A 26,560-nucleotide genomic window follows, 5' to 3' on the forward strand; every position below is an offset into this window, starting at 1 on the left:
TATTCAACTCCACAGTGGCTCTAACCATTTCCACTTGTGGTGCAAAACACATGGCGTGAGAACGTCTGTAAAACCAGTCTCCACAGCCTGAAGAGCGGGAGTAAGGCGGGCTACAGATGGGAATTCTGTACTCTCAAGTTGTGTAAGGCACTCCGAACCGAGACACGCTTGGCATTCTGTACTCAGGGCATGTGGAGCCACGTCTCAGTGCACACGCCTGGGTGTTCTGGAACCACCATAGCCTAGAGTGCTGCTTCGTGGTTGCTTCTGGTCAGCTGCTGACGAACGCCTCTCCGTCTTTTGCTCAGCTTACAGAAGCAGCTGTAGAAGACGAGCGAGAGAAGGAACGCGCGAACGTACCCGAGTCCCACTAGAGATGCCTGCCATCTGTGCCTAGCCTTAGAGCCGAACTTCACAAAAGCTTGTGTCCTAGAACTTACTGTTTCTAATATACTATTTTTTTCTAAAAAGTTTATATATGCTTAAAAAGATTTCTCAGGAAAATAGTACAGCAGAGAAATCTGTATACACACCTGCGCAGACCTGTATTGTTACAAATATCTGCTGCAGATTTAAAAGCACAATTTAAATGGGGCAGAGTTAAAGCTCAGGTAAATTTCACACAAGATGCTGTTGCCTTTGCTGTTCAGCTCTCCCATAGTCATTCAGGCTACTCTTCTTACAGAGACTGTTGCTCTGCCTCCTGAGTGACCGTAGCTCAAACCTAATGTTTATCATGCTCTAGATACTGAATTCTGGGTCATTAGAAATTTATATTGAAGAATATAAGAATTCCCCCTAAACGACCAAGTGCAATTAACCACACACTGTGGGTAAGGTGTCCTTTTTATTAAAAGACAACAAAGACGGACCAAGTTATAGACACTGGAGGCCTCAGTATGCCTGCCTTTTCCTTCAGGACCTGCCTGGAGCCTGCTGCTGCTGTTTTAAAAGACTTTGCTTTTTATAGAATCCTTACTGCATTGTTTTTAAGACTTAGGGAAACTTAAGAAATAAGCCATGGTGTTTTGTATGGTATGGTGGAGGAAGCTAGAATTTTCAACAAGTGTGTATCCCAGACAGATGTTTAGTGTTGTTTTTGTATATTACTATTCTCCCTCCTCAGAGAACAAAAATGCTGTAACAAAAAGAGTGTCCACCCCTGTTACCAGAACATGCTGTGTGCTGGCCGGAGCAGGAAGAACGTAAGCCCGAGTGCCAGGGCCGCTTCTTATGCCTCCAGCAGCAGGGCCACACCCGCCAGCACCCACCCAGCTGGCCTGTCTTTGCTCTTCAGCCTGAAGGTCCACACGTAGGTGTGGCCTCTCGCTTTGGTTTTGTAAACGGGGCACTCGTATGTGTGCTTAGTTTCTTGTCTGTCCACGGTTATGGCCTTGGCAAAGATGACAGGCATCGTGGATGTTAACTCCTTAAGGCGGGCCTCAGCAAGGGCTCCGGACTGGATGTCCCATCTGGCACCTGTGGCAGAAACAACAGTTGTGTAACGGTGGCGTGTCGGTACCCATGCTCTCATTGTTTGATGCAATAAATGTTCCACGTTGATCACATTGCCACCTGTCTGTAGCATCCGTTTATGGCTAAGAAGTTTAATGGTTTAGCCATTTTAGAAGATCAGATTTTGTACAAATCCAAACCCTTTACAGCAAACTAGAGAGCATAAGACGGGCCGTGGTGGCGCACGCCTTTAATCCCAGCACTCGGGAGGCAGAGGCAGGCGGATCTCTGTGAGTTCGAGGCCAGCCTGGGCTACAGAGCGAGATCCAGGAAAGGCGCAAAGCTACACAGAGAAACCCTGTCTCGGGGAAAAAAAAAAAAAAAAAAAGACACAATTTTCTAACGTTCTTCGCACTGGATGAGGTTGGAAGTGGAGGTCACTTACTACCTAGCCTTGAAGTATCTGAGCCGTAGCATCTGCTTCCTGGTGAGCATGCTGCTGCCGATGAGGTGTCCTGCAGCGTAAATGCACAAATAGAGAGATACAAGGCATCAAGGGCACCTTTCAGGGCTGGGGGACAGCCAGGAGCAGAGGACGGGCCACCCAGACGGCTCAGTGGGTAAAAGGTAAGGCGTTGGCAACCTGACCAGGGAGCCCATAGAGAAAGCCAGGTGTGGAAAGACATCTGTAATGCCAGCATTCCTACGTCAAACATGGGAGGTAGATACAGGAAAACCAGTCTTGTGGGCTAGCTATCCTGGAGTATGTAGTGTGGCGGAAACGGCACAAGAGACCCTGCCTCAAAACAAGATGGAGAGAGTTGGGACTCCTGAAGTTGATCTTTGACCTCTACACACAACACAAGCTTAAAAGCAGAGGGTGGATTTTAAGTTTCTGAGGTTTGTTTGGTTTGGTTTGGTTGTTTTTGTTTTTTGTTTTTGAAAACAAGATTTCTCTGTGTAGTTTTGGTGCCTGTCTTGGATCTCACTCTGTAGACCAGGCTGACCTTGAACTCACAGAGATCTGCCTCCTGAGTTCTGGGATTAAAGGTGTACACCACCACTGCCCAGGCACTTTCTGAGGTTTTAACACCATTTGATGATATATGTGCAGTTTAAATAATAGTCATCACCCTGAGTGCCGAAAAGTTTGGCTTATGTTAGACACACACCCGGATATTTAAATTGTCTGAAGACAAGAGGAAGAAATAATTACCAATACAAGGAGGGGGACCAGCTTGTATCTAAGACAGCTCCACACATATCCTTTAGTGGACTCACCTTCCAGGTGGAGCCCGTGGAGATAGGCGCCTTCTCTGGGGGGGTGGCCATAATCTTCCTTTGTTTTTTTGGTAACATCCACAGTCAAGCACATTCTGTCCAGTGGCCACTCATTTTTTCGAGCCATGGTCTGCATGATTGCTTTGGGAGGAAAAGGAAGAAGAACTGAAGGTAAAAACCTGTTTACAGGCTTCCAAGAGCCAACAGTGACCCACGGGGTTCTGCAGATGAGAGTGAGGCTAGGCAAACAGGCTTGTGCGGGACCCGTTTGCCTCCATGTCATAAACTAGAACACGCCAGCGCGGCAGCTGCCCTTTGCTTCTGTATGGCCTGTATGTCTTCAGCATGGCAGGGCCAGGGGGGGACGTGGCTGACAGGGCTTTTCACTAGGACAAACCGCTGTGGCTGTGCCTGGGGGCGCGCTCCTTCCTAACCGGAACTTTCTCTAGTTGCTACCCCTGGCTCTATGATGATTGTTTGAAGACTGGTGAAGAAGGGCAGGAAGTTGTCAGGAGGAAGTAAAGCCAGGCGGGATTGCTGCCTCGCCTCCAGCCATACCTGTTAAGAAGGACTGGGGGTTGAAGAAGCCAGAAAGCCACACGACAGCCGGGAGTGTGAGGTCTTGTGTCCAAGTGTCGAGTTCTCGGCATCGCAAGAGGAGGTCGTTAAACCTGGTCAGTGGAAGGGAGGGAGAAATAAACTTGCATTTTAGTAAAGTAAATTCCTCCAGGAAGACGAGGGACTGTGGAACACACCGTGGTGGTACGTGGTCAGGGAAAGCCTTCTCCGATGATTTACGAGTTGGTGACCCTGTACAAGTCTGGTTTCTTCCTGCTGAGAGTTTATACGTGCGGCTCTTGTTCCTGTCACCATTAGGAGTAGGAAACGCTGGACAATGTGGGCAGTGATGGTACAAAACGGTTGGCAAATACCACCATTCTGTCGGATACAGCAGAAATGCAGTGTGTGTGTGTGTGTGCGCGTGTGCACGTGTGCGCGCGTGCGTGCCTGAGTCCGTTACTGTTATAATACCAGAGTTGCCAGGGAAGTTATAGCCAAAGGGAAGAGTAGGAGAGTGTTTCACACAGAATAATTGCTTAGGAAGATAAAGGATTCTAAGGAAAATACACACATACACACACACACACACACACACACACCAGCCTGCTGGAAAAAACTCCAGCAATGTTATTTTGAAAACAGTGAAGAGAAAATGTTAGGATTAAAATGGCATGGTGAGAGGACCCCGGAGAGGTGGCTCAGTAATTAAAAGCACTAGCTGCTCTTTCAGAGGACCCAAGTTCAATTCCCTGCGTCCACATGACAGTTCATGTCTGTGACTCCAGTTCCAAGGGATCTGGTGCCCTCTTAGCTTATACTGGAGCGGGGGGGGGGGGGGGGGGTAAAAGAAAAGCAGTCCTGATAAACGGTGATCAACAAAACAGAACAAAAATAAATCTAGGAGGCGGCTCATGCTTGGAGGTAGGTGAGAGGGCTCTGGAAAGTGTTGATTTTAGGTTGTGTTTGGAAAGTTTAGTGTATGTTACATCATAAAGGACCCTCTCTAAATAGAAATGGTACAGAGGTAGGTGCACAGTGAAGAAAATTACTAAACCCACAGTTAGAAACAGACACAAAGCTAGGGGAAAAAATACAGAAATTAGCAAGCATGAAGTAATACGATGACAAAAAGCCGAAACTTCTAACGAATCATAAAAAGTAACTAAATGCAAACCCTCCATTTCTGGGTACATAGACCTAGCCTTTATGTGTTTATAACGTTAAAACTCTGTTGAGGTCCATCACTCTCCTGAGAAGTGGTGATCCCCTGGAAGTCACCTGGCTGTCCTGCCCCTTTGCTCACACCTGTGCTACCAACTCCGAGAGAGGGACATTCAAATGAAGACTTGCCTAGATCAGATTGGCCTGTGGACATTTCTGTTGGGCACAGTCTTGATTGCTAATCGATGTGGAAGGGTCTGCCCACAGTGGGAGACACCACCTTCCCTTGGTTGGCGGGCCTGAACTGTGAGCGCTAGTTGGCGGAGTGAGGAGAACGAACCAGTCGGCAGTGTTCTTCCTTGGTCCCTGGACAGTGGTAGGGAGACTGTTTTCTGGAGCTGTAGCTGAAGTGAACCCTTTCTTCCCCAAGTTTAATCACAGCAACAGCAAACCAGAGCCGCACCCATCCCCCACAGCCACGTGGGTGCCTAGGAGACTGTAACAGTGTGGATTGTCAACAGCAGCGGAGGTCATCTGAGGTCACCCGGGAGACAAGCCCACAGGCACACCTGGGAGCTTAGCCTCTGGGAATGCATGTTAAGGGATTATCTTTATTAGGTTAATTGATAAGGGAAAACCTACTATAAATACGGGTGACCCTGTTCCCTGAGTTGGGATCCTGGGCTGTATAAATGGTGAATGTGAGCTGAGCACTGGTACTTGCTCTGCACCTCGACTTACATTTAGTGGCTATCTCAAGCTCCTGTCCCTGAGGCTTCCTTCAGGTGATGGACTGTGTCTGGAACCCTGAGCTAGCCTAAACCAGTTTCTCCTCCCTCTCTTAGGCTGCTTTGATCAAAGTGTTTTATCACACCAGGAAAAGAAGCCAAGTTGGGCAGGATTCCAACATGCTGTCCTTTGGAATTCTCATGGCACCTTCCAGATGGTCCTGTATTTTTTTTTCCTGAATCAGAACCAAGGAACTTCACTCCAGAAAAGGAATAGATAAGAGTCCTGTGATGCTTTCTGAATAGTCTACCAAGACCACAGGACATCTGGGGATAAAGTGTCAGCCTCAGCGGTCCCCATTTCTGCCGCTGGCTGAGGCACGGTACTGCCCATGTGAAGGCAGTTTCTTTCTAAAGTCCTCTGAGTGCATCAGTAATTACTGGTTTAGAAAATAAAGGGAATAAAATGCCAACAGGCGAACTCAAGTAGCTCCTAGGACTTTTAAATAAATGAGGAAATTCTGTTTACATTTTTTTTTCCAGATAAAAATATGAAGACCAGGAGATCAGGTATTTTGTCAAAGAGCAGTTGCCTAATTAAGTGAGAGAATCTGAGTCTTGGTCTGGCTTAACTGACTTGCTTTTGGAGGAAAATACCAGAGGGCCTCCAGTGAAATTAGTAGAGTTTGCCTGGTGATGGTCACGGAGCAAAAGTTCTCACAGGAGAAATGGAGAATGCTGACCTTGTGCTGATGTTTACAGTTGCCAGGGGCAGTGGAGATGGTCACTTACCACTGGGCCAGACCATAAGTAGATGGGTAAGCCAGTTTGTTCCAAGTGTCTGGAACCCGGTCATAACTCAAGGCACACAGCTGGGCTTCCACATCAGGAGATAAGGTCAGCTCTCCCTGGCGCAGAGGAAAGGCCACCGTGAGTGCCCTCCAGTGTGGTGAAGCCCTGTCTTACCCCACTTGTGAGTTTACCTTCAAACCAAGGTCTAGTTGTTGAAGCGAAACACGGATTTCCCGGATGAGAACATTCATCCTCTCACACTCTTGAAAGCAAACAAGAACATATGGGCTTCGATTTGGGTTCTTCTGCATTATCTCTGCCATGTTGAACTCCTCTGGAAGTCTCTCCAAAATGTCATCCAAGACATTCTTAACCTTAAATCAGTGAAACACACATCAGTTACCACAATTTTTGCTTGTGGTAGTGAGTGGTTTGAATGAAAATGGCCCCCATAGGCTCATGGGGGTGGGCTTTGAGGGGGTGTGGAGGAAGAGTATCACTGGGGGTGATGAGCTTTGAGGGGGTGTGGAGGAAGAGTATCACTGGGGGTGGGCTTTGAGGGGGTGTGGAGGAAGAGTATCACTGGGCGTGGGCTTTGAGGGGTGTGGAGGAAGAGTATCACTGGGGTGGGCTTTGAGGGGGTGTGGAGGAAGAGTATCACTGGGGGTGATGAGCTTTGAGGGGTGTGGAGGAAGAGTATCACTGGGCATGGGCTTTGAGGGTGTGGAGGAAGAGTATTAACTGGGGGTGGGCTTTGAGGCTTCCGGGTGCTCAGGCCAGGCCCAATGTCACTCTCTCTTGCTGCCTGCCGATCCCGATGTAAAACTCTGGGTCCTTCCTCCAGGGCCATGTCTGCCTGCACGCCGCCATGCTCCCTGCCATGCCGATAACTGACTACACCTCTGAACTGTAAGCCAGCCGCATAAGAGCTGCCGTGGTCATGCTGTGTCTTCACAGCAGCAGAAACCCTAAGACAGGGACTATCACACGGCTTCCAGAGGTGCCTACAGCCTCTGGTCACTTGCTAGCTGCTCAGAGCTTCTGCATCTCTACTTGTCACCTCCCTCTTAGGTTCCACCATGGTCAGTTAGCACTGAATTTACCAACTAAGTGGCATCTGTGTGCAAAGATGAGGAGCTGTCCCTGCCCCTCACCAGCTGAAGCACTAGGAGGAGTGGCCCCTGCCCCTCACCTGGGCAGCGCATCAGAGCTGGCACTAATGGTACGGTGGTGGAAGAGCCAACCCTGAGAGCAGAACTGTCCCCCTGCCCCATTGCTGTGGAGGTGAATTAGCTGGGGCAATGCTGGAGAGCTCCCCCTAGTGGTGAGGACAGGGGAGAACTGGTGGGCTGACCACCCCTGCAGCTGCCCAGGCCCAGAACCAGGGTTACGACTTGGCCTGCCCTGACATCCACCCCATCTGTGATCTGCCGGAGCACAGGGACCTGACCTGCAGACCCAAAGTTGCAGGATATCCAAGAACAGTGCCATGAGGGCCCAGCATCTGTAGTGTAGTAGAAACCAGAGGCCTCAAGCAATGACTTTGCAGTGAACACCTGCAAGTAAGGATGCATGGACAGAGGGGTTCACTGTGGGAATCACTGTGTCGCACTGCAGCTTCCACGATGAGATGTTTAATCCCCCTCCACCCATTTTTCTCTCCAATTTTATTTTGGGGGTGCAGGGGTGGAGGGTGGATTTGCAGGGACATGGAAATGAATGGGATCAAGATACATGATGTTGAAGACACTTAGAATAAATAAAAACTTCAAAAATTTTTAAAAGATGAAAGTGGAGCAAGTAAAAATTACTTCATGTATGTAAATCCAATGTCCATCTGCATGTGAAAAGAGGCCTGTAACTCAGCCAAGGGATGCAAAGTTAAAAGCACCGAGCGACAGCCTATCCCTAACAGACTCTGAAGGAGGTAGCGTTGTTGGACACTAATAAGCCGCCAGTGGGGGTGTGACTGTCAGAAACACGTGAGGAAGATGACTGGGAGTCCTTAAAGCTAAACACTCCCTATCTGGTCTGACAACCCCATTTCTGAGCACAGCGAATCTTACACTATGATCCTGGGAGCCAACGTTTGCCTTTTGACAGGGTTGTGTGAGGATGGTCATGGCTGTGACATAACAGTGAAACCAAACCAGAGGCCACTCGGACACCCTCCCACAGTGGGATAAAAAGTGTGTATTCCTATGACAACACAACAGGGAGGGGCCACTGGTGTCTGGTCACATGGTGAGTCAGAAACTTGCCACGGAGTCAAAGGAGTCTGGTGGTAAGTACCACGTAAGTCCGTGTACTTGACATTCAAAACCAGTCAATATGTAAAGATGGAGGTAAAGAAGGAGTGTGGGGCCGGGCGGTGGTGGTGCATGCCTTTAATCCCAGCACTCGGGAGGCAGAGCCAGGTGGATCTCTGTGAGTTCTAGGCCAGCCTGGGCTACCAAGTGAGTTCCAGGAAAGGCACAAAGCTACACAGAGAAACCCTGTCTCAAAGAAAAAAAAAAAAAAAAAGAGTGTGGGTATCCTGGGCAGCTGAAAATGTTCTACGCCTTGACCTTGGTAGCAGCTATCTGATTGTTGGCATCGGTAAAGCTCAGTGGAGACTAATACCCAAGATTAGCACACTTCACTCTAAAGATTAGAACAAGAAAGGTCTCCTCACCTTGTCTTCTGCAGACTGCCCCCGTTCCTCACTGCTGACCGCATTCCTGGGTTGCATCTCCAGTAGAGTTCTGAAGAGTGTGTTGGATGTCACTGTCAGGAACTCTATTTCAGCGTTGGGGTGAAGGCCATACAGTGCTGGGCTTTCTGGAGGCAACTTGTCCTCTATGTACTGGTGGTAGCCAGAATAATCCAGGTAGGGCGGAGCTGCAAATCCTGGTGCCAACATGAGTTCATCTTCAATCTCCAACCGTAAAGAAACACTAGTTATTCCAAAGTTAGGAAGGTATCATCACTTCCTGAACACAGAACATTAGCACAAAGTCCCACTGTGATGCTGTGTGATACCAGACTCCAAAATGCTTCACGATCAACACTGTGCTTATGTTGAACCACAACATCAGGCTGACCACTGAGGACAGTTCCAAGAAACACAAACCGTGTCTCTAAGGAAAGGTAATTTGCAATGTGCTCAGGGCAGTGTGATACCATACAGGTACTATGAAGAAGTAAATATGGCTGCACCATCGCCTATGAGTCAGTGTTACATGCTTCAGCTTACTGATTCTCAAACAAGCCTATTTCCTAGAGAAGAAATCAAGATGTTTGGTCATTGATTTGTCCAAGTAGATGTTTTGAATATAAACTTAATTCAGAACTCATTTTGCTAGTATAACTTCCCCAGTATTATGATAGAAAATGCTCCCCCATGTTCATGTATTAAAGGTGTGGTCCTCAGCTGGTGGTACCATTTTAGACAGTTCTGCAAACTCTAGGATGTGGCTTAATTGGAGGAAGTCAGTCACTGCAGGTGTTTAAGAGCGTGTCCCTAGCTGCTCTCCTTTCTGCTTGCTGTGAGGGAAACCACTTTCCTCTGCCACACCCTTCCTTCCAGTGGAGTCAGTTCACCATGGACCGATGCATCCTAAATGCTAAGCTAAGCTTTTGACAGCAGTGAAATGCTGTTAATGTAGCCAGGGTAACACACTCCACGTGACGCAACACAAACCATGTGATACATATAAACTGTACAAATACAAGGTTGGGATGACTTCATTTTATAGGTCATATTATACTAAGAATCAAATTACTGCTTCCACCCCAGGACCTTGGGAAACTTAGGGTGAGGTCTGTGTTGCTACTTCAGGTCTGTGGACCAGTGCTCAGGACACAGTTGTATGGGAATGGAAGGCCACAGCAATGTAACCTTTATTAGCCCGTCCACTTCACTAGGGTTTGAGGGAAGGCAGGTACTCCATAGAGAGGGATGTTTTCCACAAAACTCAGGTGAACAGAAATAGCAGGTCTGCACACAAGAAAGTAATCTTCAAAATGTAACCAAAGAATTTATGGACCTGAGTCTGCCCAGCAATAGTCAAGTGCTTAAAATATTCTTGCTACTTTATTTCACATTCCTCTCATCCAGTTCTCTGTCCCAGGCATCATTAACACCTCTCTTAATTTCCCCAGTCTCTTGTACCTTGGATTCCATCTACACATGCATTTAAATGTACAGGGAATTTTTTTTTAAGATCATTGTCCAATACAGCACTTTTTTGTCTAGACCTGGTAAATCATTTTTCTGAAAGATTTTGTCTGCTACTGTGTGTCTTGAACCACATCTCTTTACAGTTGTGTGGAGAGAGTTTCATTTCGATAATCTGGGGGTGATCACCCCATACAAAACACCTTGGAAATGGAAATCTTAATAGGAACTCAAGGCAATGAAGTAGCTGTGGTTTTCCACACTGTTGTGTTGTGTGTCTTTGAATAATGGTGGATTATTTCCTCTCACAGTCCTAGATGGCATAAAGAACATACAAACTTGATAGGGATTTTCAGCTGCTGTCTGTGAACTCCAGGTCCATCTCTAATATTTGAGTCAGCATTTATACTTTCATTTTGTACCAGAAATGTTCTCAAATTATCTAACCTTTCATAGTCCAGACACAAATGTGAAGTGACCAGGAGAAGGACCAAATGGAATTAGCTCACCACCATCATCCCAAGCTTGCTCTATACATGTCTATCATTTCCTGTTTACTTATAAAGAATGATATAAATTTACATGGGATTGGATTCAGAATGTCCCAAACTAAAGTGCACATAGAAAAATTAAACTCACCATCATTAGCTCGTGACACAGGTAAGTTAACCAAAAGAAAGAAGGAAGAAAGGAAAAAGGTAAAAAAGAAAAGCCCAAGTTAAACACATCCGAATGGAACTTTGTTCTCTACAAACAAGGGCTTGCTCTTTTTGGTTACCTCTGACAGGAAGATGAAAGGACTTCTGAAGCCTGCAGTTCAATTTACCCTTCAAAGAATTCTGAGTGCAGAAAACCGACTCGGCAGGGGTTTGGATGTTTGAGTGCAACCGGGCAGTGCCAGTAGGCTGGAAAGTGGTCTGTGCTTTGCCAGATGGTGACTAAGTGGTCTGTTTACAGACTAGGGGGTACGATTTTCATGTCCATCGAATTGCAAAGCAAAGGACAGCAGCAAACTAAGGAAAATGGCATTGCTTATCATCCTTAATGGCTTGTCGGCTTGAAGAGATTACAGATGTGTCAGCCATAGTGGCATATGCCTGTAATCCCAGCACTTGGGGCTACACAGCAAGATCTTATCTAAAAAGTTTTTAGAAACAAACCCCACCAAATAAATAAATAATAAAACATCAGTAAAATGGATCTCGTGGTCACTGTGGCTGGGAGGGTTTATCAGCTGCCAGCACCAAGACACAGAACAGGCTTTCCACATGTGTGGGTCTCTCTGCCCCAGCAGAAGACGTGCCTATTACATGCACATCTTCATTTTTCTGGGAAGGCAAAACACTCCTCAAAAGTTCTGGGGTTACAGACATTTCTTTGTCAGGTGCTGGGATCTGAACTCCAGTACTCACGCAAAGCGAACACCCTTAGCCACTGGAGCCATCTCTAAATCCTGATCAGATCCAACCTTCCGCTGAAGGGCTATTGACAGAACTGCTTCCTGGGGATGGGGCCGTACCTGTCTTCCTCACAATGGGGACTTTTTTCTTCTTCAATGGAAGGGCTATTTGAGAAGATGTTTTAAATTCTCAAGGATTAACCCATTCTCAACAGATGTTTCTCCCAAGAACATGAGAAGATGCTCAGTATCTCTGGGAACATGCAAACCAAAGTGACAGGACAGTTTCGTCCCATCAAAATGACTAGAACAAAGAATGTGGATAGTAGCAGTGCTAAGTAAGGATGCAGGGAAAACAGAACCGTTGTGCATTGGTGGAAACAGTTTTGTGGTTTGTCCAACCAATAATAGTCACCAACTGACCCAACAATTCTACATCCAGCCTTCCCTGTAGAACTAAACACAAGACCACACAAAATCTACATACAGATTTGCATAGGAACAGTATAATAACCCAAACCAGAAGTTGGCAAGTATTAAAGAGTCAGTGGAATCATTCAGAGCTCCACATTATGAAACTGCCCCCAAGGATCTGCCCCCAAGGATTTATCTTTGTAGGAGTCGGATAAGACGTTAACATGTGCAGGTATTGGAAACTAGGAAAACCGGTAACTGCCAACTGTGCTGACTCAATGGGCTATTGTTCTTTGTTTTCATACTGTGTTTCCTGGGGGGTGGGGAGGAACCAACTACTCGCCTGCCTCTCCAAACAGTCTTAGTAATGGCAAGGAGCCCCTAATCTAGTGCAAGTCTGAACAAACAACATTGGCACTTGGTCGTTTGGGTCCAAACTACATTGGCTCAGGGTGCTGTTGGGAGTTTCAGAAATTACTCAGCTGTGAAGCCCATTGCCAGACTTTCCTTAGAACAGAAAAGTACTCTTGTAATTTTCTTGATAATATATTTTATAAATAACCCGTTGTACAAGGGTGTCCTGCATAAAGCTGGATTGGAAGTGAGTAGCAGAATTGGAACTGTGATCTCCTGGATCATCCCCCATTCACAGAGCACACAAAATCAGGTTCAGACACACCTCATTGTTAAGGTGACCTCTGCACCAACTACAAAGGGATCAAACTCCAGCCAGTGCAGTGTGCAGCAGAGTGGCCTGACTTTAAATCCACGGTCCACTCTGCCCGCTTTTTCCTTTCTTTCTTTGCTTTTTCTTCTCTTTTTTTAAATCTCTGAGCGTGTTCTTTTTTGCTTACATGAGGTGGTCATACCTGTTCTTCAGGACTGTAGTGGGAAGCAACAGCACGTCACCTGTATGGTGCTGACTGCCCCCCTGCTGTGGCACAGGTGCTTAATACAAACATTCTGTTCCTATTATCAGAAAGATAGCTCGTGGTGAAGTGCACTGGCTGCTCTTCCAGAGGACCTGGGTTTGATTTCTAGCACCCACAGGGCAAATCACACCTGTCTGTAACTCCAGTCTCAGAGAATCCAACACACTTTTCTGATCTCCACAGCCACTGCATGCATGTGGTACATAGACATAAATGCAGATAGAATACCCATACACATAAAAATACATTAAAAAACATTTATACAGAGTAGTGCACAATCAAGAAAGAAATACACGTTGTGAAAACATATATACTTCATAGTAAAAAGGTTTCCCATTTACAAGCACATTGTTCTAGTATTGTCAGTGTTTAACCTGACAACAAATTCTTGAGCTGGTTATTCTTGTTTTCTATATAATAAAACTACTGCTTGGAGGAGTTCTGTAATAAGTTGGATTCTACAACAAATGGAAGAGTTCTAATTTAGCCAGGGGCTGTGTTTCTACTTGTAAGCCTGGATTCCTAATTATTGCCTATGTCATCCAAATAGTTGGCACCATATAACTTTTAGGTGGCCTGGTGCCTCCTTTCCCAAAAGTAGTATACCATCCGTATTCGTTATTTAGCACTGCCAAATGTTTGTGTTACCTGAGAAAATGACTGTTTTCCTTAATGTTACCCAAAGGCTCTTTAAGATGCCTTCCCATTAGAGAGTCATTTATTCAGCAAGAAGCCCATCCTTCTGACAGACATCATTGAAACCAGATCTTCTGCAAACAGTAGGATTTTCAACCTGGTCCATTCATGGGCTGCATTTTGATCATGTTCCAAAGTAGCAACAATATGAATTTCCAAATATATTAACTGATATAAGAAGGGACAGAAGGACGACCTGTGGATGCTGAGTGAGAAGTATTTGCATGAGAACAAAATAATTGGGACGTACGGCTTCTAGCCTGACGTCAGCAAGTGCATTCATTCCCCTGGTGAGGTGATGGTAACACTGCCCAGTGAGGATGCCAGCTTATAAATGAGGCATCTCCACCCTGAGAATCTCACCTGCTCTGCAGGAAGATTGGATGTCTATGCTTCAGAAGAACTAGCACACACCAGCAATGCCTCTCAGATTTCATCACCTGTATTTCTTTTACAATCATTTGAATAGGAGTTCAGCCTTATGAAGGTTAATGAACTGTTACTTGGGGCACCAGTAATTCTACCCTTAGCAACAGGCCAGAGCCAGTGGGGAGGTCACCCCCTGAGCTTTCTGCTCCGCCCCTTGACCTCCACCATTCTTTGGAGAAATAAGCCTCTGTAAAGGTGGCTCTGGAGCACTGTTTATCTTTCACATCTCCATGGTAACTTGCTCCCAGACCTTCTAAAGAGCAACTTCGGATTGTACTGAATTGAAAGTATCTGATGTGTGGAATTCTGCTCATTAGGAGAAGGACTGGAAAACTCCAAGTCAAAGGAAGACATAAAGAATGCTCACAGAGCAGAGAGCTCTAATTTTCTTTTTTGTTGACCAATACTACTTAAAGAAGTAAAAAACAATCACAGTGCCTATTGCAGGGTTTGACTAGGCTCTAACACACTGTGTTCTTGGTACATGGTTAGGTAACCTCTCAAAATAGGCTGGAGGCAGGTGATTGAATCTGAAGCACTTTCAGAAAAGCTATGAATAGAAGTTTGCTCAAATTACCAAAACCAAACACACAGCAAACACTCTTTCAGTACTACTCTAAATCAAGTTAGTATCTTTGGCAATGTTTAGATGAATTTGGATGGTGGAGGGTGCTGTTCTGGCTTGGTAGTATCACCCCAAGGCCCCTGTGAATGAAGCCTTGGTTGCTAGTCTACGGCATTCTTGGGAGGTAGTAGAACCTTAGGAGGTTGGAGTCCAGTGGGAGGAAATGAAGTCATTAGTGGCATGTCCTTAAAGGGGATATTTGGACCTCTGATCTCTGTCTCTCTCTCTTTTAATTCTTGCCTGCCATGAAGCAAACATACCTCCTAAGCCCTGTGTTCCCATATTCATGTACTCAGCCACCACCCACTCAGCCGTGGATTAAAACTTCTTTAACCAGGGGCCAAAATAAACCATGTCTCCTTTTAAGTTGCTTATCTCAGGTATTTGGTCACAGTGATGGGAAGCTGATTAACACAAGGATCTTCAAGTTTTCAAGAAACAACTAGAAAATGGCTCCTATGGTTTGGTTGAGAATAGCTCCTATAGACTCATGTTTGAATGATTGATCTCCAGTTGGTGACTATTAGGAGGGGATCAGGTATAAGCACCCTTGCCGGAGGATGTACTCCTGGGGCAGGTTTGGAGTTTCACAAGATTTGCACCATTTTAAGTTCTCTCTGCCTCGTATTTATGGATTAACATGTTAGCTCTGGGCTTTTCTTCCTGCCATGCCTCTGCTCCGCCACCATGGACTCTAACCCTGCAAAACTAAACACAATTAATGCTTTCTTTTATATGTTATCTTGATCACGATGTTTTGTCACAGTAATAGAAAAGTAAGACAGCGCTAATCTTGAACACCGTTTGAGACCCAGAGAGCATCAGGAAAGCGGAGCCACCACCTCAGCTCCTGCAGTCCAAGAACTGAGAACTAAACATTTTCACCAGAAACCATAGCCCATAGAACCATTCGATGCAGGCATGGGGCTAATGCAATGAGAAACAAGGAGATGTTTGGTCTTAAAATTTTGCCAGTGGTAACTTAGCCTTCCTCGCAGAAGCAACAAGGATTGTCATGTTTTTCTTTATTTTTAAAACCTAGCTATATTGTTTTGTTATCACACATAAAACGGCAATAGGAACTCAATGGTCCTATAGCAATGTCATTTAAAAAATATTTTATTTTTAATTATGTGTATGTTTCTGTGTGGAGGAATGTCCAGGTGGGCATGATGTCTGGGGAGGCCAAGAGAAGGTGTCACATGCCCTGGAGCTCAGGGCTGTTCTGAGCCACCTGACCTGGGGGCCGGGAACTGAAGTCAGGTCTTTGGCAAGAGCAGTCCATGCTCTTGACACCTGAGCCATTGCTCCAGCTTTTCTTTTTCTTTTCTGTTTTTCCTGTGGTTTTTTTACAGCTTGTTTGAAGCAAACCCCCAAGTAAGCTCATCACCTCATATATGGTTGATATTCTCATTGTTTCACTGTCTTAATAGACTTGCCGTTTTATTTTAAATCGAAAAACTGTAACTAGTTGTGAAATACCATGAGATATTATTATTACATTTACTGTGTGTGTATGTGGGGGGGGGGGCACATGTGGTATGCATGTGCCCTCATGTTCATGGAGGAGTGTGAATGTGGAAGCCCAGACAACTCGTTGGAGGCGGTTCTTTCCTTCTACCATGTGGGATCCAGGAATTGCACTCGATTGGTCTGGTTTATCAGCAGGCACCTTTAACACTAAGCCATCTCAATGCCCCCAAAGAGATGTCCTACTCCAGGTTTACATGATGGAATGATTCAGCCAAGCTATTGAGTCCATCACCTCTCAGATGTAAGTGCCACAGTTCCTCTGAGCATATATCTAGTAATTTAATAATTTTACTGATCAACATGTAGAATTTTTTATGATTTATGCCAGAGGCAAAACAACAACAACAACAAAGGTAGGAAAGAACCCTGGATTGAAATCACAGGATTCATGCTCTGCTAAAGCTCATGCCCACACCCACTGAGAGATTTGGGGCCAATCGCTGTGCCTCAGTCTGTATGATGGAGAAACAGTGTCATCCCAGCCCAGTTCATAGGGATATTATGAAGAGCCAATGAGACTACATTTAACAACTTCCCAATCCCCAAAAGGAGTAGCAGAATGCGTTTATGAAAGGCCAGCATCCTTAGGAACATCTAAGAATTACATACATAGTAAAAATAGTCTGAAAATTTTTACCAGAGTTTTTTTTTTTTTTTCTTAGTGTAACAAGTTTTAAAACGTCTTACTAGAGATGGATTCATGAATTCTTCTAGATACACCTGGCATAGCTTACGATCCCAGGCATCTGTGATGTGGCCCCCATACATGATCTCCCCAAAAAGGTAACGAAGGTCTTCCCATGGGACCTGGGGAAAAACAGTAAGTGTTAGTTTCCTTTCCTGTTGCTGGGACAAAATACCTAGACAAAGCTACCTGATGAGGAAGGGTTGCTTTGGCTCACAATCTTAAGTTAGTCCAATGGCAGGAATTTGAGCAACTGACCACATCATATCCACAGTTGAAATCAGGGGGTATAATTTCATGTGGCTGGTGCTCAGTCTACTTTTTCCACCCTTTATAGAGTCGAGGGCCAGGCTCACAAAACAGTGGTGCTGCCCACAGGTGGGGAAAGTCTTCCTAGATCCATTAGCCCAATGGAAATAATTCCCCACAGACACACCCACAGGTCAACCTAACTAACTAGTTCCTCACTGAGCCCCGCCCCCCTTCCCAGGTGATTCTAGATTGTGTCAAACTGACAATTAAAACTCAACATCACACCCACAAATGTTCACTTCCAGGCCTAGAATATCTGCCCAAGCTTGGCTGACCGGGAGTACATTCTCCTCTACCCCAACAACCCTACAATGACCCTGTCAGCCAGTGCTAAATGCAGTGTGGATGTGTCTAAGTTTTTGTGTAGAACTTCTTGGGAGAATTCTTTTCAGTGTACTGACAAAAGTTTAACACCACCACACTTCGCTGCAGATTTTGAAGGAAATGGAGTCATTTCTGGAACAGGTGACATAGGACAGTTGAAGCTTTGAATTTCATCCCGAACTCCTGAGATGCTGTTTCCTAGCACCTTCAAGTCTCACCTGCTCTTCTACTTTACTTTTTAATGCTGTGATAAAATACTGTCCAAAACCAACCTGGGGGGAGGAAAGGTGTTTACTGAGTTTGTAGGTTACAATCCATCATGAGGGGAGCCAGGGCAGGAACTGAGGCAGAAACCATGCAGGAAGGCTGCTTACTGGCTCTGTTAGCTCTTGTATGTCGTCCATATCTACCTGCCTGGGAGTGGCTCCACCCACAGTAGGCTGAACCCCTGCTCCCATTAACTGGCCCACAGTTCAACCTGACAAGCCAATCTGAAGGAGGTGGCTCTTCACTCGAGGTTCCTGCTTCTCAGGTGCATGCAGTTGACAACCCCCAAGACTCATCATCACACCCCATCTAAAGTCTTTATTATGTGTCTTGGGAAAAAGAAAGCATCAGTTAGACAATTTGTAGTTGGGGTCCACTTGATTGCCGTCACTCTCTCAAGACTGGCAGACAAGTCAACACCTTCTCTAGACTGACTCAGGCTCAGCTGCAGCCTGACTGGGCAAGACTGTTATAAGGGCAGTAACTACCATACCGTGATTTATTCAAGAAACCACTGTATCTCCTTTGCTGGCTTCACAGAGTTCAAACCTCTCTCTGCTGCCCTTTCGCTCCCTCTAGGTTTACAAAACATGCCAGTTTGTGATGACGCCTTTCTAGACAGGAACCTTTGTACCCTCTGTGGCAGTCTATTGCCTCCCAACAGTTCAAGTAAAGTCATAATTATAGCCTTCCTCATGGCATGATGTGACAGAACAGAAGAAGTCAAACTGCTGAGGCCATTCCAATGTACTTGCTACAAGTTTATATGAATTTGAAGAAATGAACCTAAAGTGTGTCCTTCTCTTACGCTGGCTTGATACGCATGAGAAATGGGAGAAGTAGCTGGACTATGGGGCACTCTCTACCACTCCACAGATGCTCTATAGAGCAGAACTGGATAGAAACAGACTGAATTAGTGCCCTACATGTCGGTAGTCAATGTGTAGTTCCTTCATAATTTTGATCAGCTAGGTCTGTGCTTTTCAATCACTGGTTCCTTATCCTAAGCCCAATCTTTGTTTTAAAAAACCCTCGTGTGGGGGAGTGTGTTGTACACAGGTGTGTGGGATTTGCATGCACATATATGTGTACACATGTGGAGACCAGAGGCTCATATATCAGGCATCTTTAATTGCTTACCACGATTTTTTTTTTTAAGCCAGGTGCTCTCACTTAACTTGGAGCTCACTGATTGACTGCCTGAAGGAGTTCCAGATAGTTACCTGTCCTGCCTCTCTAACACTGATTACAGGCATGTACGTGTAGCTTTGTATGTTTCTGCAGGGAGCTGGACTTGGGTCCTCATGCAGCCAGCACTTTGGTGGTTGATCTGTCTCCTTGACCCTTCACCTCATCTTTTAATACCTTCTTGTAAAGAACTGTGGTGGTTTGAGTGAGAGACGTCCCTCATCATCTCTGACATTTGAATATGTGACCTCTAGTGCTGCTGTTTGGGGAGGTTTAGGTGATGCAGCCTTGTTGGAGGAGGTACATCACTGGGTCCCTGGGGTGGGTTTTGGGATTAAAATCCACGCCAGTTTTCAGTCTTCACTCTCTGCTTCACTCTCACAGTGAGATGTGATCTCTTAGCTTCCTTCTCCTGCAGCAACATCTGCCACTTTCTGCCATGCCCTGGCATCATGGACTCTAACTCTCTGGAACCATAAGCCAAAATAAACTCTTTTTCACCCTATGAATTGTCTTGGTCATAGAGTTTTATTTCAGCAACAGAAAGGTATCTAATACAAGAACATTTTGTACAACCAAATAATAGGCACATGCTAACTTAATCCCCAAATTTTGATAACTTGCTTCTTAATGTGTGGCAAATGACTTGGGTCAAGACATCTGAGAGACATGACAGAATTAAACACCTAAAGCTCTGTTGACCCTGGTGCCCACAGGAAGAACAGCAGGTCACAGTACAGCCTACCTGACCAACTGTGATGCTGATATGAAGGCTGGAGACAAGGACAAGTCAAATCTCCCTTTCACCTCTCCGTGTCTTCCTCTATTATGTACAGAGCTCAACTGACACAGGACTGCCTTCCTGGACCCAGACTCATGGACTGTTACAAAGGACATTGATGGAAGTATTGTCTATTTCTTCCTTCAGAAGTGTTAGAGTAATTTCTTTCTTTTTAAAATTTATTCTTCTCTCATACAATATTCCAACTACAACCTCCCCTCCTCCCATTCCTCCCAGTTCCCCCACAATCACTTCCCCCTTTTCCCCAAATCCAATGCTTCATTTTATTTGTAATAGTTTGCATAAAATATGCTAAAATCAGCGGGGACTGGTGGTTTGGGCCTATAATCCTAGCTACCCAGGAGCCTGAGGCAGGAGAATGTCAAATTCATGCAGCCTGGGCTAGAGGGGGAGTTCAAAGCAAGCCTGGACAACATAGTGATACCCTATCTCAAAAAAACAAAGCAAAACAAACTTATGTAGAGGAGGGCTGGGGAAATGTGTCTTAGTGGTAGAGCACTTGTCCAGCATGTATGGAGCCTTAATTTCCATCTCTAGTACTGAGAAAAAGAAAACAAAAGCAACCAAAAACCCAAAGACAAGCAAGGTAAACAATGAAACAAGGAAAAAAGATAGGGACTACTGGTCACAAGCCATATAAAACCCATTTACTTTGAAATGACATATTCAGAATCTGCTCTGTGGGAGAAAGGCCCCGATATGTGTTGAGTGTGCACAGTGTCAGGGCAGTCAAGCAGCCACCAGAACCTGAGGGAACACCGTGGAAAACCTGTGACAATGGTTACTGAAAGAACAACAGACCACCGTTTCCTTAGACACACAGAGAGGAAGTCTGTAAAGGTCCTTCATAGATGGAGTGGTTCATAGTTCCACCTCTGATTGGTTTGACAAATATATCTACAGATGCCACTTAATGGGAAAAGTTCCCCTTGTGGAGGTGAAGCTCGTTCGACCCTCCTTAGGAGCTAATGGCTCTTCTCTTCTACAGTCCACTCGTTTGGTTTCTGAGAGTTTACACAACTGTTCTTGATGAGGCATTTCCATCCCCATCTGCAGGTGTGGTTAGCAGATACAACCATCCATCTACCTTTAACTTCAAATCAAGGTGAATATTACCGAGAAAGTCACAACAAGGTGGCATCCTTATACATAATAATGACATATGCAGGAAATGCACCATTATTTATACATGTGACGCACTGTAAATTGCTTCCATCATCAGAACTAATTGTGGTGATTATTAATGCAGTGTTATGAACTGTCAGAACTGCTGTATGTAATTACATTTGTGCAAATGCTTCATTACCTGCCTAATGAATCTAGCATATATGCACATGTAAACCACTGTTTTTGTTAACATAATGAAGGACATTTTTTTTTCCCCCGTAAGCTACTGATGTAGAACTGGTTTGACCTATCTTATGAAAACCTTTAATCTGGTTTGTTTTCACACTTGGCAGAAAATGCTTATGTCGTGTTGACTATTTCAATAATAGCTTCAAAAAGGAAATTATGGTCTGTTCTGGTAGCACCCAAAGACCGACAGATTCAGCCTTCTCCTAGGAAGGGGGGATCTGACCACAGCACTTACATTAGGGCTTGCCTCTAAGTAGTTGTAGAGGATGTTGGCACAGATGGTCAGGTCTCCGGGATTGAAAGGATAGCTTCGGCTCCAGCCCTGGGGGCCAAACCTCAGTCTCCCCGACACACAGGCATGGAAGTAGCACAGAGAAAAGAGGATGCTTTTAAACTCCTGATCCTTGGAGCACATCTCAAGTGTATCCTGGGAGGAAAGACAAGACATGGCCGATTAACTGTCTGCACAGTGTGTAAGGGCAAGGGCCTGAATTCTCAGTACCCTGGTGGGTGGCTTCAGAATGATATACTAGAGTTTTAATCACAGCTGCTTGTCCAAGACAAGTGGAGACCATTTGGCTTTTGCCAGTGTGCTGAAGAAAGAGGAAGGCGTTTTCTTTTGAGACAGAGTCTCATATATCCCAGGCTAGCTGGGACCTCACTGTGTAGGCAGGGGTAGCCTTGAAATCTGGATCCTTCTGCCTCCACCTCCCAAACGCTGGGACTACAGGCCTGTGCAACTGCCCCTGGCTTATGAGGCTGTGGGGACAGACTCAGGCCCTTGTCCCCTCTCCCAGCTCAGCAGTGCTCCCACTTTGTCTTTCTACTTAATGTCTCTAAATTCTCTAGAAAACAGGGCCACTCATTTTAACCATGCTAGTATGGACTGGTTTTCCTCTGTAGAACAGCAGACTCTAGGTGACATGGTTCTAAGTCATCATTAGCAGAATGCTAGTTAGTCACAGCTCCCTGTTCTTCCCAGTCCCATGGTGACTGAGATCATCTGTGCACATGGTCACCCACAGAAAGACTTTCCAAGCCACTCCTGAAGCCATAGGTGCCTCACAACCAAGGCTCTGCTGACAGATTTTGAGCAGAAGTGGTTGGCATAATTTCTCATCCATGTCATTTGCTCAAAAGGAAATGGTTTGTCCCCTCACCACTTTTCTTCTGTGTAGAAACAATGACGGCCAGACACCCCTGGCACCCTCGAGTCAGGAATGGTGGAGGCGGACATCAGTGGAGTGCACGGATGACGTCAGACCAGCCACCTCGCTGTCGTCACCGCAATCTGAGTCTGTGTGTGTTCGTTATGTGCTACAGGGGTTTGAACCTAGTACCTCACTCACACATGCTAGGAGTCCAGTACTTGGCTCAATCACCAGCCCTGCTTTTTTTTTTTTTTTTTATAATAGCCATTTAATCTGTACCTTAATTAATCCAGGACACATGGCCTTCCAGGGAACTGGGGAAGAATTACTGTTGAGATGACTGAGTGGCATAAGGAGCTCAGGGTGTTGTCTAGATCTACAGGATTTCTGTACATTGGGAGAGAGGATTGGATCCTAGTAAGCCACATTGCCATGACTAAGGCCCCCAGCAGCAGTCAAATCGAGGTAGAAAACATCAGCTCTGTTGCTGAAAAGTACTCAACTATTCTCCAATTCAGCAGTGCTGTGCAGCAAGCAAGGAAGAGAACTCAAGGATACCCCTTGAGCAGGTGTGAGGGGACAGCAGGCCCAGGCTGCACCTTCTTCCTGCCTACTCCTTTTAGAAGCTCAACCACAGCCAGTTCATATTTAAAATGGCTCTAACCACTTTGGCCACATACCAAGGAGAAGTCCATGTCTGGCCTCTCAGGGACTTTTGGATTGGTTTTGCAGCTATGGACCATCACCGGGGAAGTGTTCCGTTTCTGCTGATAGTTCTTGCAGCAAAATTAGCTTGGCTAAATATAATTTTGTAATTGCCTGGCTACATATAGTTCGGAGCCAAAAGAATCTTCTAGTTGCACTAAATTGGGCCATTTTTAGGTGATTCATGGGGATAAGTTCGTATGATGACTAAATATGTACTTTTCCACAACCACGCATCAAATAAAAAACAAGATGGTAAAAGAAGGTAAACAATGTAATTTTTAAGGCTCAAAAATGCTGCCTTTAAGTGTGTGGTATGTCTGAGGAACAAATTGTATTTGAAATTTCGTATCAGAACTGTAATCTAACAAGACACTAAGTAGCCACTTGCACTAATCACATAAAACCCAAGGCTCTATACCAAGTACAGTAATTCAGTCTATCATCACGTATAACTTGGTTTTCTCCTCGGTGTTAAAAAAGTGAGCCACTGCCCATTCGCTTATTCTGCTGGTGTAAATGTTACAGGGAGAAAGTGTGAACCGGGCATTTCTGACGGTGTGGTTCTATCTACCCCATTTTTTTTTTTTGAGGCAGTTGTGCATTCACACACCGGCTGATGAGCAAATGAATGTCAGAAAACAGGCAACCAGGGTGGGGTACCGCTCAGTGAGCAGAGTGCTTGCCTCCCTTGCTCAAAGTCCTGGGTCTGGTCCCCAGCACAGCATATACAGGGCGTGGTGGTGCAGCCTGTCATCTGAGCATGTCGGTGGCAGAGGTAGGAAGATGAGGTGAGCATGTCTCAGCCACACAGAAAGTTAAGGCAAGCCTACACAAAACCATGTCAAGAAGACACAAAGTAAAAACTTTAAAAAAAAGGAAGGAAAGAAAAACACACAGGATCGTCAACAGACACCCGTGTTTCTACAGCAGTGTTACTGGCACTTGACTTTACATGCACGTTCCTCATGGAAGAAAGAAATCGAAACTCTTACTCTAAAAAGTATGGTTAGTGTTGGCATTCTGGCCCACCCCTTGGGGACCTGCCCTGCATCCTGAAGTAAATCCTCAAGGAAATGCCCCTCCCTTCTTCTTCCTCTTCCTCTTCCTCCCTTTCTTGCCATGGCGTGTGCACGCCTCTGCTTTCTCTTTTCCTCCCTTTCTCTTTCTTCCTCTCTCCTCTTTCCATCTCTGTCTGTCTCTCTATTATAATAAACTCTCCAGGTGGATGCTGTGTCTGCATGGTATGAGTGACTTTTCACCGTGCCACGTCACTGCCCACCGTGTGCATGGTGTGTCTCCCTCACCCATCAGGGCATCTTGGCCCAACCCGCCAAGGCCTCTCGAGTGTCGTATCATTACAGTTAGTTTGTATGGAAAGAACCCCAAGTGGCGATCCTTTGTAAGTCTTCAAAGGCAGATGCCCTTGAGCTGAAAGAGGTGTAGGTTGACAGTATCCTGCAAGAAATAGTTCTCTTGACATCTTGGTCTCTTAGAGATCAAGTTTGCAGAAGCATCCGAATGCTTGAGGAAGTAAAAGGCTAACATGAAATGAACTTTGTTCACTTTCAATGTGGATGCTGAAGTTTGGATGTAAATTCTAATTTAAGGAGATAGATTTAGGGCTAGGGAGATAGTTTGGTGGATAAGGACCCATGCTGTGAGAGCAAAAAAGACTTGAGTTCAAATCTCTAACATCCATGTAAAAGTTAGATGTGGCACTGTGGACCTGCAACCCCAGCCCTGCTGCAGGGTGGAGACAGATGGATCACAGGAGCTTGCTAGCCAGTCAGCCTGGCCAAGATGGCTACCTTCAGGTTCAGTGAGAGACTCAATCTAAAAAAAAAAAAAAAATACAGTAAAGAGAGATAGAGGAAGACATCTGGCATTATCCTCTGACTTCAGCGTTAAGTGTGTGCTCCTGCACACGTGTGTACATTCCCCACATATGTAACCATGACATACACACACACACACACACACACAAAAAAATACACCACTCTCCCCAAAATCCTATAGATCTAAGGCAGTTGGTTAAATTTGGCCTATGAAGTAAAAGTAGTTCTATTATATCCAATACACTGCTATTTGTTCTGTAAATTCTGTAGTTTTCATAGTTGTCCAAACAATATTCAGTAGAAAACGCAAGAGATAAATAGTTCTTGCATTTTAAGCTGCTTGTTTAACAGTGTCATGACTGTTTGATTTTACCATTGTTAATCTCTTACTGTGGTAAATCTGCAAGTTAAACTTTATCCTATATGAGTATGTATGTATGTATGTATGTATGTATGTATGTATGTATAGAAAGAGACGGTTTATGAAGGATTGGTTTCCAGTCTCTATTGGGCATCTTGGCACATAAGCCACAAGGAAAAGGGGTGACTCAACATGAACTTGTGGGATGTGTCTGTGCAAGACAGCAAACATGTTCCCTTTGTCACTCCCTGTCCCTTCTCTCAATCTTCTATAAGAACGTGGTGACAAGGATTCACACGGGGCTGGGTGGGTGACAGCAGTGTCACACACGAGCTTGGAGGGTGTGTTAGCTTCTTTCCTGTCGCTGTGATGAAACACAAGGACCAAGTCCTCCTATAGCTAAAATGCTTATGGTTCCCAGGGCATAAAAGTCTACCCTGCTGCAGAGTTAGGACAACAGGCTGCAGGCATGGACGTATGAGAAGCAGGAAGCAGAGTGATCAAAATGGAAGTGGGCCAGGTTATGGACTCTTAAAGCCCGTCCCCAGTGACAGACCTCACCCAGCAATGTGCACCTCCCATAACCTCCATGAAGGGTGACATTGACTGGGGACCAAGTGTGGAGCCTGTGAGCTTCATTTCTCATTTACACGACCACATGACCTGCCTCCAGAACTCTCATGTAGCAGGGAAATTTTCCACCTTGTTTAAGTCAGTGTTTGTTGTCTCATTAAGAACATCTTCCAAAAAGAGCCAACTCTGATTCTGATAAAAGGGTTCCAGGAGTCCATCTACAGCCAGCCAGGGCACAGGTGACTACCTCCTAGTGAGATGACCTGTGATAGTTAACATTGACTGTTAGTTGATAGAATCTAGGATCACGTACAAGACAAGCCTCTGGAAATGCCTGTGAAGGCCCAGCTAGATTGTCTGAGGTGGGGAGACCCACCCTAAATATAGGCAGTTCCATTGACAGTTGGGGTCCCAGACAGGGAAGAACACTCATGGCTTTCTGCTTCCTGACTGTGGACTCAATGTGACATGGCACCTCTTGTTCTGGCTGACATGTCTTCCCTGCCATGGTGGACTGTATGTCTAGAATTGGAAGCCACATGGCTGTTGACTGGGTAGCAACAGGAGAAGTATCTAGAACATGATCTGAACAAAAAAGGCCTTCTGTTCCAGATGTTACAGCAAGCCAGCATCTCTGCACTTTTCTTCTCTGTGTTGTTAAAATAGGCTTGAGTGGACGTTTGGTGAAAAGATTAATTTCTTTTGCTTCTTAGGGTCAAATTTAGTCTTAGTTTTCAAGAGAACTTTTTCTGGTAGAATGACATTTGTGGTGATATTGTGTCCCCCAATATATTGTGCACCCTAATAAACTTATCTGGGGTCAGACAACAGAA

At 45.4% G+C, this 26,560-nt stretch overlaps 2 protein-coding genes across 6 annotated transcripts in view; one reads left to right on the forward strand and one right to left on the reverse strand.

The window, feature by feature from the left end:
• The window catches only part of Cdca7l (cell division cycle associated 7 like), a 39,512-nt gene extending 37,941 nt beyond the window's left edge, over window positions 1-1,571 (forward strand). For all 4 annotated transcript variants that reach the window (XM_037210916.1, XM_037210918.1, XM_037210917.1 and 1 more), the window contains exon 10: window positions 309-1,571. In XM_037210916.1, the coding sequence (XP_037066811.1) occupies window positions 309-397 (89 nt within the window). In that variant the 3' untranslated portion in view covers window positions 398-1,571. The remainder of the gene's footprint in view (window positions 1-308) is intronic.
• The window catches only part of Dnah11 (dynein axonemal heavy chain 11), a 314,894-nt gene continuing 289,168 nt past the window's right edge, over window positions 835-26,560 (reverse strand). For both annotated transcript variants that reach the window (XM_028880929.2, XM_037210919.1), the window contains exons 75-82: window positions 21,335-21,526; window positions 16,853-16,972; window positions 8,653-8,895; window positions 6,170-6,352; window positions 5,979-6,094; window positions 3,295-3,407; window positions 2,737-2,877; window positions 835-1,479 (exon numbers count right to left, since the gene is read on the reverse strand). In XM_028880929.2, coding sequence (XP_028736762.1) covers window positions 1,232-1,479; window positions 2,737-2,877; window positions 3,295-3,407; window positions 5,979-6,094; window positions 6,170-6,352; window positions 8,653-8,895; window positions 16,853-16,972; window positions 21,335-21,526 — 1,356 coding nt within the window. In that variant the 3' untranslated portion in view covers window positions 835-1,231. The remainder of the gene's footprint in view (window positions 1,480-2,736; window positions 2,878-3,294; window positions 3,408-5,978; window positions 6,095-6,169; window positions 6,353-8,652; window positions 8,896-16,852; window positions 16,973-21,334; window positions 21,527-26,560) is intronic.

This window comes from Peromyscus leucopus, chromosome 14, assembly GCF_004664715.2.
Source record: "Peromyscus leucopus breed LL Stock chromosome 14, UCI_PerLeu_2.1, whole genome shotgun sequence".
Lineage (NCBI taxonomy): Eukaryota > Metazoa > Chordata > Mammalia > Rodentia > Cricetidae > Peromyscus > Peromyscus leucopus.